The 15,199-nt window shown below is 54.5% G+C and overlaps 2 protein-coding genes across 9 annotated transcripts in view; one reads left to right on the top strand and one right to left on the bottom strand.

Moving 5' to 3' along the window:
• RNF216 (ring finger protein 216) overlaps nucleotides 1-4,319 on the top strand; it is a 75,273-nt gene extending 70,954 nt beyond the window's left edge. For all 8 annotated transcript variants that reach the window (XM_008928055.3, XM_029957901.1, XM_029957900.1 and 5 more), the window contains 2 exons: nucleotides 2,084-2,153; nucleotides 2,703-4,319. In XM_008928055.3, the coding sequence (XP_008926303.2) occupies nucleotides 2,084-2,153; nucleotides 2,703-3,022 (390 nt within the window). In that variant the 3' untranslated portion in view covers nucleotides 3,023-4,319. The remainder of the gene's footprint in view (nucleotides 1-2,083; nucleotides 2,154-2,702) is intronic.
• A 4,336-nt stretch (nucleotides 4,320-8,655) lies between these two features.
• FSCN1 (fascin actin-bundling protein 1) lies at nucleotides 8,656-12,188 on the bottom strand. The gene is made up of 4 exons (XM_029957847.1): nucleotides 11,222-12,188; nucleotides 10,619-10,740; nucleotides 10,184-10,351; nucleotides 8,656-10,098 (listed from the first exon to the last, which is right to left on the bottom strand). Exons 1-4 carry the CDS (start codon nucleotides 11,374-11,376, stop codon nucleotides 9,896-9,898), a joined length of 648 nt encoding a protein of 215 aa, XP_029813707.1. The 5' UTR covers nucleotides 11,377-12,188; the 3' UTR covers nucleotides 8,656-9,895.
• Between the last annotated feature and the right edge of the window lie 3,011 nt (nucleotides 12,189-15,199).

Raw genomic sequence — 15,199 nt, forward strand, 5'->3', positions numbered from 1 at the left:
GGGCAGGGACACCTTCCACTATCCCAGGTTGCTCCAAGAGCCATCCAACCTGGCCTTGAACACTTCAGGAATGGGGCAGCCACAGCTTCTCTGAGCAACCTGAGCCAGGGCCTCACCTCCCTCATGGGAAAGAATTTCTTTCATAATCACAGACTTAGACTAAAGTAAAAGCTTTTTATTTTGAAGTTAAAAGACACTTCTGCACGTTTTTAGGCTTTAAGGTGAGGTTTGTACCTTTGTGTGAGGAAAGGAGATAGGGTGATCTTGCTCAACTGAGCTTAAAATATATTTCCTGTCTTATAACTAAAAAAAAAAGCAAAACACCTTCAAGTACATCTTTTTCAGTAAGTAGCAATAAAATGTGAGTGGTGATTATCTCCATTTTCAACAGCATTGCAAAAAGATAGTCTGAGAATTAAAAAATATGAAGTCTTAAAGCTTTGGGGCCACACTTTGAGAGCACTTCTGTGGCAGCAAAGGAGCAGGGGATGTTTGGTTGCCTGTGGAACATGCCCAGGTGGTTTTCCAGCCAGGGAACATCACAATCTGATACAAGGGGGGTAGTTAGACATTCCCTATAGGCTCAGAAGAGCCATTCTTCAGCAGTTTTTATGGAGATAGATAGGCTGTAATTAACAGTCCATGGAAGCAGCCTGCTTGGAAAAGAAAAAAGGCATGTCCTGGAAAGTCTTAATTTTAACCATTGACTCACAGGAAAATAAAAGGGAGGGAAGTATTGAGTTTTTTGCTTTCTGCACATTAAGATAACTGCAGTCTCCCAGGGAAACCTTATCTGGTGGTGGAGGAGGGGACTTTTCCCCAAGCTTCCCAGGCATTGCTGCTGGACACGTGCAGGACTGTGAGATGAGAACTGGGAAGCTTAAAATAATATCAACATAGCTGCACACATGAAGCATATTTTGAATTTAGTTCCAGAGCACTCTTCAAAATATACCTAATTTTCCATGTTGAAAGCGTTCAGGATGAAATTTGTGTGCTTTGGCAGTACTGAAATTAGGATGAATCAGACAGAGCAGAGCCTTGTACCTTGTGGGGTTCTTGGGTACTCTCCTGGTCCCCTTGCAGGAGAGCTGCTGGAGCAAACCAAACGCTCCTTTGGGTGCAGGAGCACAGAGTGCCTGATGTTATGTGTCACCCAACAGCTCCTGTTCTCTGCCTTCCTTCCCTAATAACCAGCACCGAGGATCAGACACGTTCCAGGAGGTTTGGCTGCTCCCTCTGAAAGCGCCAGGTAGGGTTTCACCCTGAGGGACACGGAGCAGCAGCAGCTCAGCCCTGCAGGGATCGGCAGGACCTTGCTGCCATCGCTGCACATATGGCAGTGCCTGGCACTGGGAGGGAGTTCTGTCCTCAGAGCTGTGGGCTCTGTGACCCTGAGAGCTGTTTTTTGTGTGGTGCAGTGCAGAATCTCACCCGAGGCCTCACCGCGCCGTTTGATCTCGCCGATGCTCCTTTGCGTCGAGAGAACAGAGGCTGATGAGAGGCAGAAGGACAATTTCAATTTCTGGCTTGTCCTTGTGTTCTCAGCAGCAGCTCTGAATATTCTTGCTATAACCTCCAGACAGACATTAAAGAAACATATTGCGATTTATGCCCTTCTAAGAGTTACAGATAAGATCTAAATGGCACCATTTAGCTACTAGAGCCAGGATTTAAGTTGTGTTAATTCCAGCTGTTGGGCCAAAAACTCTACAAGTGCTAGTATAATGTAAATATTTAATAGACTATTGCCATTTAAAAGATTAACAGCTCTTCAGAGGGGTGGAACTGGGTTGCAGTTCTCTGGTTTCCATCAAGTCAATGATTTTTAGTGCTGATCTCCTTGGAAAGCTGATCCAAGCCTCTTGGTCATACTCCATAGAGTGCAGGTTATTTGTGCTGCAGTTCCCCCATTGCAGCCTTGCTTTTGGCTAGACCTGGGCCAGCCCCAAAGGAGGACAATGCAGCCAAATTCACCCTTTTCTGTTTTCCCTGTGCTGAAAAGAAAAGCAGCACTGAGAGAACAGAAGGCTGCTGCAGCAGGAATTATCCCACTGACTTTGGGTATTCCTCTGATTTCCAGGAAGACGATGAGAAGATAATCCAGGAGATTCAGAAGGAGGCTGAAGAGGAGCAAAGGAAGAAGAATGGAGGTAAGTCCCAGTCTGTAGCTGTGCTTTGGGATCAGACTGAGGATAATGGGACAACATAGGGTTCCCAGCTTCTGACAAGTCTCTGTGTCTTCACTGGCTTCTGTTCCTCCCAGAAACCCATGTAACTTTAAAGTGCTGTTGCCTGCAGACTTTTGCTGGGACTGTGGGCAGGCACAAGGCTTGTGTCCAGCTCTGATGTGGCACCAAGTGTCGTGGGTACACAGACCTGTCCCCTCTCCACTTGGCAAAGTAGCTGAAGGGCAGCAAATCCTCTGTGCTGTGTTGTGGGGAGCACAAGGGCTGCCCCACATCCTGAGAGAAGGGGATGTTCCCCTTTGTGGGGTGGCATTGATAAAGCAGCCAACCTGGAAAGCTGGTGCTGTGCTCTGTGGCACCTGGAGCAAGGGAAGGGTAAGCAGTGATGCTGTGGGGAGAAACAGGCTCTGGAATTGTGCTGGGGATGGAAGAGGCCGATGGCAAATGTCAGACCTTGGAGCCTGGGGAGTTCGGTTTGTGGGGTGACTGGTTCTTTGCTCTCCTCCTCTGCAGAGAACAGCTTCAAGCGGATCGGCCCTCCCGTGGAAAAGCCCGTGGAGAAGATCCAGAGGATTGAAGTAATCCCCAGACCTGTCCCTCAGAACTTCCATCAACCCCGGATGCCCCCCTACCCCTTCGTGCACCCGCCCTTCCCGCTGCCTCCCGTCCGGCCCATGTACAACAACATCCCCCTCAACATCGGCCCCATCCCCGCTCCCTACGTGCCCCCACTGCCCAACATGAGGGTGAACTTTGACTTTCCCCAGATCAATGTGCAGCTGGAGCCCAACTTGCCTATGCACTTTGGCCCTCAGCCCCGGCACCGGTTCTGACCTGGAGAGTCACTGCAGGGCAAAGCCACCCCGTCACATCACCCTCTTCCCTCTCCAGCCCCTCTGGGTTTAGCCAGCAGCCAGGGGACTCACTGTCCCTGCACTGCACCTTCTCTAGGGCTTCTCCAAACCTTTGCAATCCAGCATTTGCAACCCTGCTGCAACAGGGCTTGGTGCTGCATTTCCAAGGGGTGGAATTCCACCCTGTGTTGGGCATCCAGATGTTTTGTTTTGACAAAGCCTGTTCAGGCAGCTGGTGGGAGGGAAAGTGAGACTTTGTGGAGCACAAGGATACAGCCATTCCTCGGGGGCTTTCCAAAAATCCCTCCTTCCTGCTGGCCAGAGCAGCTGCTGCACAGTCATGTGAGTCTTGGGAGAAGGGTGGAGAGACTTGGCATCTGAGTAAGACTTTCAGGAACAAGGTAACAGGAGGTGGCTGCCCCATCCTTCTGCCTGCAGAGAGGCACAGGGTTGGGGTTCCCATGTTCTCCAGCATCCTTGGACCCTGCTGGCACCTCCCAGCAGAAATAAACCATTCAAAACCAAGTCAATCTTGCATTTTTAGCACTCCTCACTCTGCAAGTGGAGTGAGGGGCTGCAGCAGCCATCCCATTGCTGAGATCTGTGGGAAGCCCAGAGCCATGTTCTGTTTGGGAGGTGTTAGCAAGTGGCAGATTTGGGCACCCAAATCCTTGGCTGGACTGAACTTTCCCCCCTTTGAAGGGCTCAGTCTTTTCCCCCAGAGGTGGGTGCTTCCAAAATGTTGCCTTTGCTTTGCTGTTCTCCTCTGGCATCCCAAACCTCCTCCAGCTTCTGGCTGCAGTGCTCAGACAGAAGCTGGAACCACCTGGAGCTGAAGCTGTGCCCTTTATTACAAAAACTGCCTGGGAAACACCCGGATAGATGTGTAGGCAGTGCTTTGTGCTGTAGTAGGAAAAGTGGGAACGACTCCCATAGCTGTGCATGCAGACAGGGTGGGCCAGGAGCCCCTGTCCCTGAACCCCCACAACCCAACAGGCAACTGTAGCCTCATGCTGCAGGAAGCTGGCTGCTTCCATGGCACTAAATAACTTCTGCAAATGCGTGTGTCAGCTGTACTGGCTTTGGAAAAGCGTGTTAAAAGTTAAACCTGTGTATTGCGGGGCTTAGGAAGTGAGGGAAAAGCAAAACTTCCTTGTGAGAAGCGGCGGGTGCAGTGCTGGGCTGTGGGAGGAGGGTGGCACAAAGCCTTTTCCCCACAGCCCTTGGCTCTGCTGTCTGGTACAGGCCCCTTCTAGAAAAGAAAATATTTGGAGTGAAATAACACCCCTCTTCTTGGACTGCTTTTAGCAGCCCAGTTGTGCTGTTGTTCTCCAGATGGTTTTTTCTGGGCTTCATCCTGTTCTGTCCTGCTGGGAACCCTCTGGGTGCATTTCTCCTCCTGTTATTCTCCCCTGTATTTGAGCATCCAGGTGTTTTGTGGGTTTAATTGGTTTTTTTTCAGGTAAAACTCCCTGTCTCCACCTCACAGCTCCTGCCAACCCCTGTGTGCCACTCTCCGCAACCCCAGCCCGTGTTGGGTGTGCAGGGAGTGCTGGGTGCAGGGTGTCGGTGGGATGCTCCTGGACAGGAGCCTGGGACAGCATCTGGGGACTGTTGTCCCTAGGAAGGTCTCCCAGAAGGGACTTCCATGCCTTTTGGAGCTCAGACAGCAATTTTTCCCCTTGCCTATGGGTCGAACATACCCTGTGGCTGCTCCGCTCGGCTCGTCCATGCCGTGGTCTCTCTGGCATTAATAACCAACTGCTATTCCCTTGCTGCTGGAATTTTTTTAAATTAATTTATTTCTGGGGGCTGCAGGAGCTTTATGAATTGCTGCTCAGCTGGGTTTTAGCCAGGTTTAAATGCTGCCTTGCACCGAGTGAGTCCTGTGGCAGCCAGGAGCAGGGTGTCCTGCTGGATTTGGGGAGGGAGGGATGTGTCACAGCAGCAGCAGGGGGTAAGAAAACAGAGACAGGTCAGAAGAAGCAGGGGGGGCTTCCTTTGTTGAAAGGCAATCCTGTTTTTTTAATAGGTGAGATTCTTTGGGCTCAAGGGCTGGTTTAGGTGAGCCCTCCAGGCTCCCCGAGGCAGTGGCCCTTCCCCAGAGGAGTGTGGGGGGCAGCAGCTGGGGCACAGCTCACCTGCTGGACCAGAGGCCCAAACTATGAAGGAAATACGATGGTGATCCAGCCAAAACTGGTGGTCCAGTCCCACCTTTTAGTGTGTGTCTAGAGGTGTGTGGGCATGGAGAACTGAGCCTTGGCAGAGGGAAGTGCAGAGAGAGAGCAAGGAGGGATGGAGAAGCATCAGGCAGAGGTTGGTGACTGATCCATCAGGGTCACTGCTGCCCTGGTTATGGTCCTAGAGGAGCCTGGAGGATGTAGGGGAAGAGAGGACTGTGATTCCCATGTCTCCTTCCAAAACCAAGAGCTTATTTGGGTCCAAGAGAAGATCAATAGATGCCTGGTCTGTGATGTGCACCGTGCCTGGCTCTGGGCTCCCAGCACTGCTCCTCTCCCCAAGGAAACACCCCTGGCACCAAAAAAATTTGCAGCCAAAGCTCATGGCTGCTCCTCCCCCCTAACCTGAGAGACCTTGAGTTGTGGTTTCTGAGTCTCTGTTGATTTATTAAAAAAAAAAAAAAAAAAGAAGAAAAAAGCCCCAAAACTTACTGCACAACCACCAGATCCAGCTGTGACTTGGTCTCTAACTCCTCTATCCCCTTTTCCCTCCTGCCCCACAGTCCTTGGAGCCACTTGTTTAAAGGTTTTAAAGGTCAAAAGGCATCGGGGAGGTTGCTGTGCCCAGGCTGATCCCATAACAGGTACTTCTTATGGCTAATTGCAGTGTCCCATTTACTTGCCTTAAAGGTGGAGAGAGAAACTTAGTATTTGCACTTAGCAAAATGTTGTATTAAAAGAAAAAAAACCTGTAAAGATGTGCATGTTCTGCAACTTTGTATAACAATAGCTGAAAATAAATAGGTGGTTTATTTAAAAAAAAAAAAAAAGGAAAAAAACCCCAAAAAATATTTTTCTTTACATTCTGGTAGTAAACAGTTCTAATATTCTGTGTGTAAAAAGTTCCTGTATTATATTGTAATTTGAATTTTTGTAAATAAATTTGTGCACTCTGGCTTTTACCTCTGTGCTTTTGAAACAGCCAAAACATCATCCTCCCATCCTGCCTGTGCTAGCCTGGTGCTGGTATAATGCCAGGGCGTGGGGCCAGATCCCAGCCTGTGCCAGTGAAAGCTCCACAGGTCGCAAGGCAAAACCCATTTGACCCTCCTGGAACAGCTTAATATGTTCCACATGCTCCCAAGATAAAACTGGATGGGGTAGAAAATGGTTTCCAGTCTCTCCTGTAAATGGAAACCAGGATGGGGAGGAAGGGGGGTTCCCCTCTTGCAGGAGTGTTGGTGAATGTTGGTAAATGCAGAATCCGGCCTTAAGGGGAAAAAAAGAAATGTGTGTTGGCAGCTGGGGGAGAGGGGAAGGATGAGAGTCCTTCCTGCAGCTCCAGAGTCCCGTCCCTGTACAGGCACCCACTGCCAGAGCTGGCAGAGCTGCCTCCTCCCCAGGCCGGGTGTCACAGTTGGTGTCACAGTTGGTGCCACAGCCAGGCACACACGGGTGTCACAGTGAGGGCAATTGGAGCTGCTCAGCGTTTCCTGCTCTGCCCTGATTTCTCCCTGTTTACAGTCAGGAATGAACATCCTTCCTTCCTTTGGCCCTTGCAGTGCTCAAACCCCCCTCTGATGGTGACGGTCTCTGCAGGCGAAGCCCTCCCGCTCTCCCCCCACAGTGTGTGTTTGGGGGGAGCTTCCCCTTTCCCAAACTTTGCTTTTTTTCAAACCAGCTTTACCTTTTTAAAGCCAAGCAGGAGCCCACCAGTTCCCTGCAGGTGCCCAGCCAGGCTGTGGTGGTGAAGGGTGGCTGCTCTCAGTGCAGGAGTTGGCCCCAGTCCCCCGTAAGCACTTGCTGCACCCCCCCTGCACAGCCAGCACTGGGCCCGGCCCCAGCATCACACCAGAGTGGGTTGGTTGAGTTTCAGGGCCGGTTTCAGCTGTCTCTGGAGGGCTGTGGGCACATCCCAGCCATCCAGGCTGCTCTGGCAGGACACATGGGCTGGGCTCCCCACCTCCTTCCCTCCTTAGTCCATCTTCCCCTTCTCCTTATCACTGAGCAGAGGGGGCTGATTGCTGACCCCCACTAAACCATGCACCCAAAACCAACATCCCATTGCTCTTCCCTCCTGGCTGGGCCGTGGTATGGAGGTGAAACACTGGAGTCAGGAGGAGAAAAAGCTCCCTGAGGGCATGGCTTTGCTCCTGACTGCAAGGGCAAGAGAGCTGGTTTTGCAGGTGAGATGGTTTGCTGGTGCTTCCCCCTGACCCATCCATGTGTCACCCATTCCCAGACAAGCCCTGTGGGCTCAGTGACTTCAGGCTGCTCTGGGCATCTCCAGAGGTGACCCTGACTCCAGCTGGCTTTGGCTTTACACCTGCTCCACGGAGATGAGCCTGTTGGTCACCGTTCCCTTCCCACCAACTCCTCAGCCCCCTAGAGCCAGCCCAATCTTTGTCAGGCAATTTGGTCCCCAAAGGCTCCACCACCCCAAATCTCCATGGGCTCATGCCTCTCATTTAAAGGCCATTGCAGCCCTAACAGACCACACACCAGTTTGAATCCGAATGCAGGTTTTATTTTTTAATTAATCTTTCTCCATTTGAAGCTATTTTTTTTTAAGTTATACAAATGGCACTTACAAAAAAATAATAATAATAAAAAAAAAATGGACAAACCCAAAACTTTAAATTTTCAGAGTGAGATGTTTTCAGAGAGTCACGACACCCGATAAGAGGAAACAGGAGAGATGTTGACCTAGTGTCACACGGGAGAAGCTGGAGCGGGAATTACATGGTTGGAACTGCAACAGGGACGGGGAGGAGGCAACACGGGGTGGGGGTGAAGGCCAGCGAAAGTGTGTGTCGAGTCACAGGGTCACGCAGGGCTTCATCAAGACACTTGGTCCTTCAAGGGGCAGCGTGGTGCCCGGGGGGGCACGTGGAGCCAGGGGGGCACGGGCAGCCCCTGGATGTGAGTGCAGAGCCGAGGTAGAGTCCCAGCCGGGATCCCCTGCACCGGCAAGGGATCCCAGCCCGGAGTTGTCCCCCTGGCAGGGGACAGTCGCTCGCTCTCCCAGCTGAGTTTAGCACCAAGCTCCTACGGAGGGAGTCCCTCCTCATGGCTTTAAGGCTGACGAGCCCCTGCCTGGCCTCTGGCAGAGGGACCGGCCCTGGTTTGGCACGGCAGTGATGCCGCGAGCACCCTTGGCGTGGGCTGGGACCAGCGCTCCCCCCCGCAGGGGGCCCACGCAGGAAAAGGCTCCTTGGTGTGTTTGCAGGGAGCAAATACCAGCCCTGGGAAGGCCCCAAAGGATAAAGTGCCTTTCAACACCCTAAAGAACACGTAGCATCACCCATTACAGACAGCGTTAAACTCTAATGCAGACCTAGTACAGACAACAGCTGGTCACACAGTGCCATGGAGAGCATATATAAATAGAGACTAACAAAAATACTGTTTTGGTCTTTTTTTCTTTTTTTTCTTTTCCAGTAGGGTTGTGATTCATGAGAGCCCAGCCCAGGTGCCCCGGGGGTGGTGGGACCAGGAGCTGCCCCTTCAGGGGAGCCCGCAGGAGCGGGCGCTTCCTAATTCAGCATTAGGTGTTCAGTGATTCACTTCACTGTTCCAGTATTTTATGAGAGAGGAAGAAAAAAAAACAACAAAGGTACTGAGCAAGTATCACTGTGCAAAGTTTGCTAAGGAACTTTTCTATTCTGTAAACCAAAATCTGCACTTTATGCTTCCAGCCACCACCCCGGGGAGGTCGCGTGGGCCAGCCAGGCTCCTGCTGGGACCGAGGCCCCACGAGAGGTGGGCTGGATGAAGCCCCCACCCCAGCACGGGCTGGCTCTGTGTCCCCCCACGCCCCCCCCTCCAGGCACAGCAGCAGGACCAGCCTCAGGGCAGGCACCTGCCAGGCTGGACCCACCATCAGGGTCTGGGGTGCTCCTCCAGAGCCAGAAGCGTGAGGAGGGGCAGAGGGACATGAGGAGCGCAGGGCTCTATGAGATGAAAGGCTGAGGCTTTCCAGACGGGATCACCCTAAAGAATCATTTCCAGGTGTATGGGGAGGGGAGGGGGCAGCTTGCTGGCCCTTCTGCAGGGATGTGTGCCAGCACACACCAGCCCCGTCCCCAGGGATGCTGTGATATGTAAGGTCACCTCTTACAGCTCAGCTGGGGATGGACCTGCCCTGAAAGCCAGGAGGGGAGAGAAGCTGCCAGAGGAGCCGGGAGGAGCTGGCTGAGCCCAGCACCGTCACTCTGCCCCTCGTTGGAGCAGGGCAGGATGGGAGGATGCTCCAGGGGACACTGGCAGCACAGACTGAGGCAGTGCCAGTGCTGATATGGCAGAAGTGAGCTCAGAGGTGATCTTATTCCCTTTTTTCAATCAAGGAGAGGATAATCAACTACCTAAGGTGATGCTCGGGGCTGGGAGGGGGATACGGCGGTTTCCAAGCCCAGCAAACCTGGAGGGAAACAGGGATGGGGGATAGAGACAGACCCTTCTACAAAGCTATAGGCGGGCTGCCCCACCACTTTTCCAGTTCTTACAGGGATTTACGGAGACCCACCTCCCACATAATGCACCAACTCTACGGCAGGAGGGAAGGACAAGCCAGTCTGAAAATCCTGTTACAGAGAGGAGAAACAGAACCCAAAGGAAAAGAGGACGGAAGAAGGGAAAGAGAAGTTGGCAATGGGAGGTACCCTAAAGTGCATTAATATTCCCAGAGGGTGGAGGCGTCGATGGTGTCGGCCGATGCCTTGAGGACCCCGGCGTGGTCCCCCTTCAGGTATTTGCCATTGATTTTGATGGCAACTTTGTTATAGTCGCAGAACTCAAAAAAGAAGTCCACGGGGGTGTCGCTGCTGCTGGTGACGGATGACTCGTTCCCCACCATCCAGTACTTCCCAGTGGTATCTGCAGGAGAGGGGACAAGGTGGCCTCGTGAGCCACCATGGGGACCCCGATGGCCGTCACCCCACAGCCACCCCTGGACACTCACCCTTGATGTTGTAGGCGCCGTCGTTGAACTCCAGCTGGAAGACGTCGTAGGAGGAGCGGTTGGAGTCGAGGGTGCCGGTCACCTTCCGGCACCCGATGAAGCCGTGCTCGCCACGCAGGACGATGATGGGCCTGTTGATCAGCTTCATCACGAAATGCTCCGTCTCACCTGTGGGCAGAGGGGCTGTGAGAGCAGCCAGGGGCACAGAGCAGACCCCACAGCTGGTAGGCAGCAGTGAGGAGGAGGGGCACACCCCTCACCCGCCTCTCACCCCTGCCACGTCCCCCCGTCTCACTTCACATGAAACACTCACTAAGAAAACTTATTGCCTGCATCCCTGAGCATCACTTGGAAGGAGGGCCTGGCTCAGGGAGGGGACGTTTTTCATCCCCTGCCGCCCCAGTGCGGGGTGGGGTCCCCAAGGGGGTGCCTTACCCGCTGTCTCCATGGAGGCTGCCAGCTGCCCGTTCTTCTTTGCCGTCACGTACTTGCCGTTGGCAGCTTTCAGGGTGATGCGCTTGTCGCACCACTCGATGTCGAAGTAGCAGCTCGCGTTCCTGGGGGGCAGAGAGGGCGGTCAGCGGGATGTGATGGATGGGGGCCCTGCCAGTGCCACCCTGCTGGCTTGGAAAGGGCCACGGCTGGATCAGGAGACCCTGCTTCGATCTGTTTTTGCAGGATGAACCGTGTTGTGGTGGCCATCCTGCTGGGAAGCCCTTGCCCCGCAGGCAGGAGGCAGGCAGGCAGCCAAATGTGCTTTTGGGGTTTCCGCCTGGCTGTCAGGGTTGAACTGCAGGGAAAAGCATTTCGACAGCCCCAGCCGGCCGGGAAGGATTACGTGACCCCAGGGACTTGCCAAGCATCGTGGGCGGCAAACCCCAGCCCATCCCTGGCTTTCTGGGGAATGCACTCACTGCCTGTGCTGGGAAGCGTTTTGGGGCGAGCACCCAGGCTGGAAAATCCCCCTTGGATTCCCTTGGGAGATGCAGAGGGTTTCCTGAAGCCCAGGCATGGCCCTGCTTGGGACAGGGGACTCACTTTGTGGAGGCAGTGGACTGGATGCCCCCGTTGGAGGTGAGGGTCCAGTACTTCCCAGTGTAGGTCCGGAAGGCGCATTTTTTGGTGTCCTTGTTGATCTCCAGCTGGTAGGTCTCCTGGTCACCCTCCTCATCCTGGTTGGCTGAGAGGTCCATCCCTATAGAGCAGAGACAGATGGAGCTGGGGATCCCAGGGAGCGGGGGGATGACAACCCATCTCCAGCAGGTCTGGGTGCAGGGCCAGGAAACCCAACTCAGAGGGGCTCCTGCTCCCTGGTTGAGCTTTGGTGACTCCCAGATCCCTCACACAGATCTCCCCTCTGGCATTTTGGGTTCAAATGCAGGTTTTCATCTGGCTGCTTGGTGTTACAGCCATAAACGAGAGCTGGGCTGAGCTGAGGCAGCCGTGAGCTTCCACTCCTGACTCTCCGGCTCCGTTATGATGAAGCAAAGACCAGTGTAAATATTTCATATGGAAAAGGACTGCAGTTTTTCCCAAAGATGACAGCCAGGTTACTCAAACCATTAGCAGAGGCCACTGCAGCACCCATGAATCCCAGCTCGTGGCATGTTTAAGGACCGTGGCACCGTTTTTCATCCACAAATTGTCACAGCCCGCTGGGGTGGTGAGGTGTGCAGGAACAGGAGGCTTGGGAAAGCCTTGGGGCAGCCAAGCCTTTCCCTGATTCCCAAAAACCATCGGCACCAGCCTGTTCCCCAGCCAGGATGACCCATCCCTGCACCAGAGGGGCCAGAGACAGCACTTCCATGGCAGAGGTGGATGCAGCCAGTCCTGGGGCTACCACCAGGCCGTGTGTGCACGTCCAACACAGGCACTGAGCCTGAGGAAACCTGCTTAGTCAGGCCTAGTGGGGCCAAATCTACTCCAGAGCTCTCCAGCTTGGTGGATTTCTGCCTAAAACCACTTTGGGGATGTGAGTCACGAGCCATAGCCCGGAGCCAAGGCAAGAGGCCGAGCTGCCATGCCGGGTTTCAGGGAGGGAACTGGGATGTGGAGCTCAGCCCCACTGCTCCCTGCCTGCCTATAGCTGGGATGGGTGGAGGTAGGTCCAGTACCACCAGTGGGACATGGATCTGTAACCTGTGAGAGGAGCCCAGGGATGGCACTTTAGTGGAACCAGGAGTTTTCCAGAGCAGAATTCCCACCAGCCACATCCACCTGGGGAGGGACATTTACCTCCACACACCAGCCATGGAGGTGCCTTCCCACAGGTCCTGCAGACACAGCTCCCTGGGGCTTCCCACTGCCCATCTGCATCTCCAATCAGGCATCCCCATCCAGGTGCCCAGGAGCAGCCTCTGCTTTGCATCTTGGTCTCCCACCTTTCCCTAAAGGATCAGGCTTGTTCCCAGGGGCCACAATCTTATCTCCCACATCCAAACTGGCCTATGGCTGCCACCCCATTCACAGCATCCCCTCTCCTGCCAGGCATCCTCCAGCACCTCCTGCAGCTCCTATCCCTGGAAGTGTTCACAGCCAGGTTGGATGGGGTTTGGAGCAACCTGGTCTAGTGGAAGGTGTCCCTGCCCATAGTCGGGGCTTGGAACTGGATGACCTCTCCTGATGGACACAAAGCCACCGTGGTGTTTTGCTCCCCAGGGTATTTGGGCAGCACAGGGGACAGTGGGTGCTGCATGGCCACGAGCCCCAGCCCCACTGGCCACACCCTTGGCTCACGTGGCCGTCCCACACTCGCTGCCTCCCAGAGCTGCCGCGGGCTGAGCCGGCGGTTGTGGAAACATTTGGTTTTCATTTTGCATCCCGGCGTCAGGCAGCTCCAGCTCCAATCCAGAGCCATAAAACTGAGAGAGGGGCTCTGCTGGGGCTCATGGAGAGACTGGGCTGAGCGAGGGGAATGCTGCCCCCAGTCACTCACCTCCAAACCCCCCAAACCTGAGAGCTGTCCACGTGGTTTGAGGGGAAGGAGCAGATGGTGATGTTTCCCATCACTGCACGTTTTGGGGAAGAACTCATTGACCTGCAGGGATCGTGCTGGGGAGAGCCAGGGGGATGCTTTGTGCCACAGAGAAGGATCAGATGGGCTGGAGACAGGACAGAGACTGCCAGGAGCCTCCAAACACCATCCCCTCTCCCCAGAGACGCCCCACCACAGAGCACAGCACACCCACCACCTTCTCCCACACAAACACTCTTGTGCCATTTTCCACACTCGCTGTTGCACAGAGTTTTGGCTTTCCCTGTTTCCTGGATGGGCCTGGCAGCAGGAGGGTCTCCCACCACCCCCTCCCCAAAAGCAGTGTGGGGTTGGGTTACACCAACTCAGCAGAAAGGAATGCAGCTACGGCTGGGGCAGGAGGAGGCTTCAAAGGGCTGGAACTGAGCTGGAGTGAGAGAGAGTTGGGGGTTCAAAGCTGGGCAGGATGGGGGGAACTGGAGGAAGCAGGGGCTGCGAGGAGGCAGATCCGACAGAGATGTCCCCGTGGTGGAGGACAGGCTGTCCCCCAGCCACGCCCCTGCTGTGGCAGCCCAGGGCTGTGGCAGGAGCGTGTCCACCCGCTCTCCCGCCGCGCCTGGCCCAGCCGCTCCCACTGCAATCATGGATTAATTAACGCTCCTGGTAAATTTACAGTCTGGAGCTGGCACTGCTCTGCATGACCTTGACGAAGCTGCTAATTACAGCTGGAGGCGGGAGGGGGGTGAGCACACGGCGGCTCTTTGGAAGGTACACCTGCACTCCCCAAAATTCCTGGTGTGGGATGTCCTCCGGCTCCATCTGCAACACGGGTTTGCTACAGGGATCCTGGGGAGGATGCAGAGGTTGGAGGTGGGAGGGCTGAGGCAAGTGTCTCCCCAGGGCTTCCTAATCCTGAGTCCCTGGGCTCAAGGTCCTTGGAGAGACAAGGAAGGGCAATGGGGTGAGCCAGCACTGGAGCAGGAAAGGGCTCCCCAAGTCCTCAACTGCCGAGGTTTCCAGCTGCTGCCAATCCTGTGGTTTTGAAGGATTGGTGCTGGATCCCTTGCTACTCTCCAGCCTAAGTGGATGTACACAGAGTTCAGAGCACACACATCCCTTCCCATAGCTCCCAGAGATGCGAGCTTCTCCATCTAAAGGAGCAGAGTTTGCTGTAGCTGTGTCGAGCCCCACACCACGGGGGGCTGCAGACCCAGCGTTGGGGCATTTATGGCATGTAGAAAACTTTCCCCCTACACTCAACTCGCACAGAAGGTCTCCCATGAGCCATCCTGGGATGCTAGTGAGACTCAGTGGGATGCACTCCATGGAGAGAAGCATCTTTCCCATCCTCCAACTCCCTTTTTAAAAACCCCACGGTTATGTCTGAAAAAAACCGAGCTCAGCTCCCTGCACAGGAGCACTGGCAGGATCACACAGAGCCCCCAGTCCCTCGGGACAGCAAGGCAGGATTTCAGGTCCTCGTGTCCCAGCAGTCTGGATTTGGATGCTGCACCCAGTGCTGCTGGCACGGGTCGGGTCTGGGCTCCCTGTGGGGCTCTGGCACCCTCCACCCCGCACATGTGCTCCCAGGCTCATCCTGCCCCATCCCTGCCCTTGGGCTGGGCTTACACTGCACCCCTACAGAAATCCAAACAGGTTTTCGTCTAAAAGCAACAGCCTGGAGCTATGGAACCAGCAGCTCCTCTGCTGGGGGTGCAGCCCCACAAGGGGGTCACAGGTGGGGGTGAAACACGAATTTCCTGAATAACCCACCCCTCCTTCCCTGTGGATTTCCTGTGGCTTTGTGGTATCCCCCAAGTGTCAACAGGCCACTTGGCATCTCCTGATGGAAATGTGCATCTATGCCTGCATGTCCCCCACCCTGGAGCCACATCTCCCTGCCTTTCGTGGAGAGGAACTGAGGGGGGTAAATCCAGCCCACCCCATGCTGGGAGGGCTCCTGGCCCTGGAGCAGAGCTCCCCACTGCCAGCACCGTGTGCCCAGGCGTGCTCCCATCACCACTCTGCTTGCTCGACCCCCT

The sequence above is a fragment of the Manacus vitellinus genome, unplaced genomic scaffold (genome assembly GCF_001715985.3).
Source record: "Manacus vitellinus isolate BGI_N305 unplaced genomic scaffold, ASM171598v3 scaffold_12_pilon, whole genome shotgun sequence".
Lineage (NCBI taxonomy): Eukaryota > Metazoa > Chordata > Aves > Passeriformes > Pipridae > Manacus > Manacus vitellinus.

Bases quoted from the DNA above. Each gene is read 5' to 3' on its own strand.
- FSCN1 (XM_029957847.1), bottom strand. From the start codon at position 11,376: ATGGACCTCTCAGCCAACCAGGATGAGGAGGGTGACCAGGAGACCTAC. The intron at 10,352-10,618 runs GTAAGGCACCCC...CTCTGCCCACAG, and splicing joins AGCCTCCATGGAGACAGCGG to GTGAGACGGAGCATTTCGTG. The intron at 10,099-10,183 runs GTGAGTGTCCAG...CCTCTCCTGCAG, and splicing joins CGGCGCCTACAACATCAAGG to ATACCACTGGGAAGTACTGG.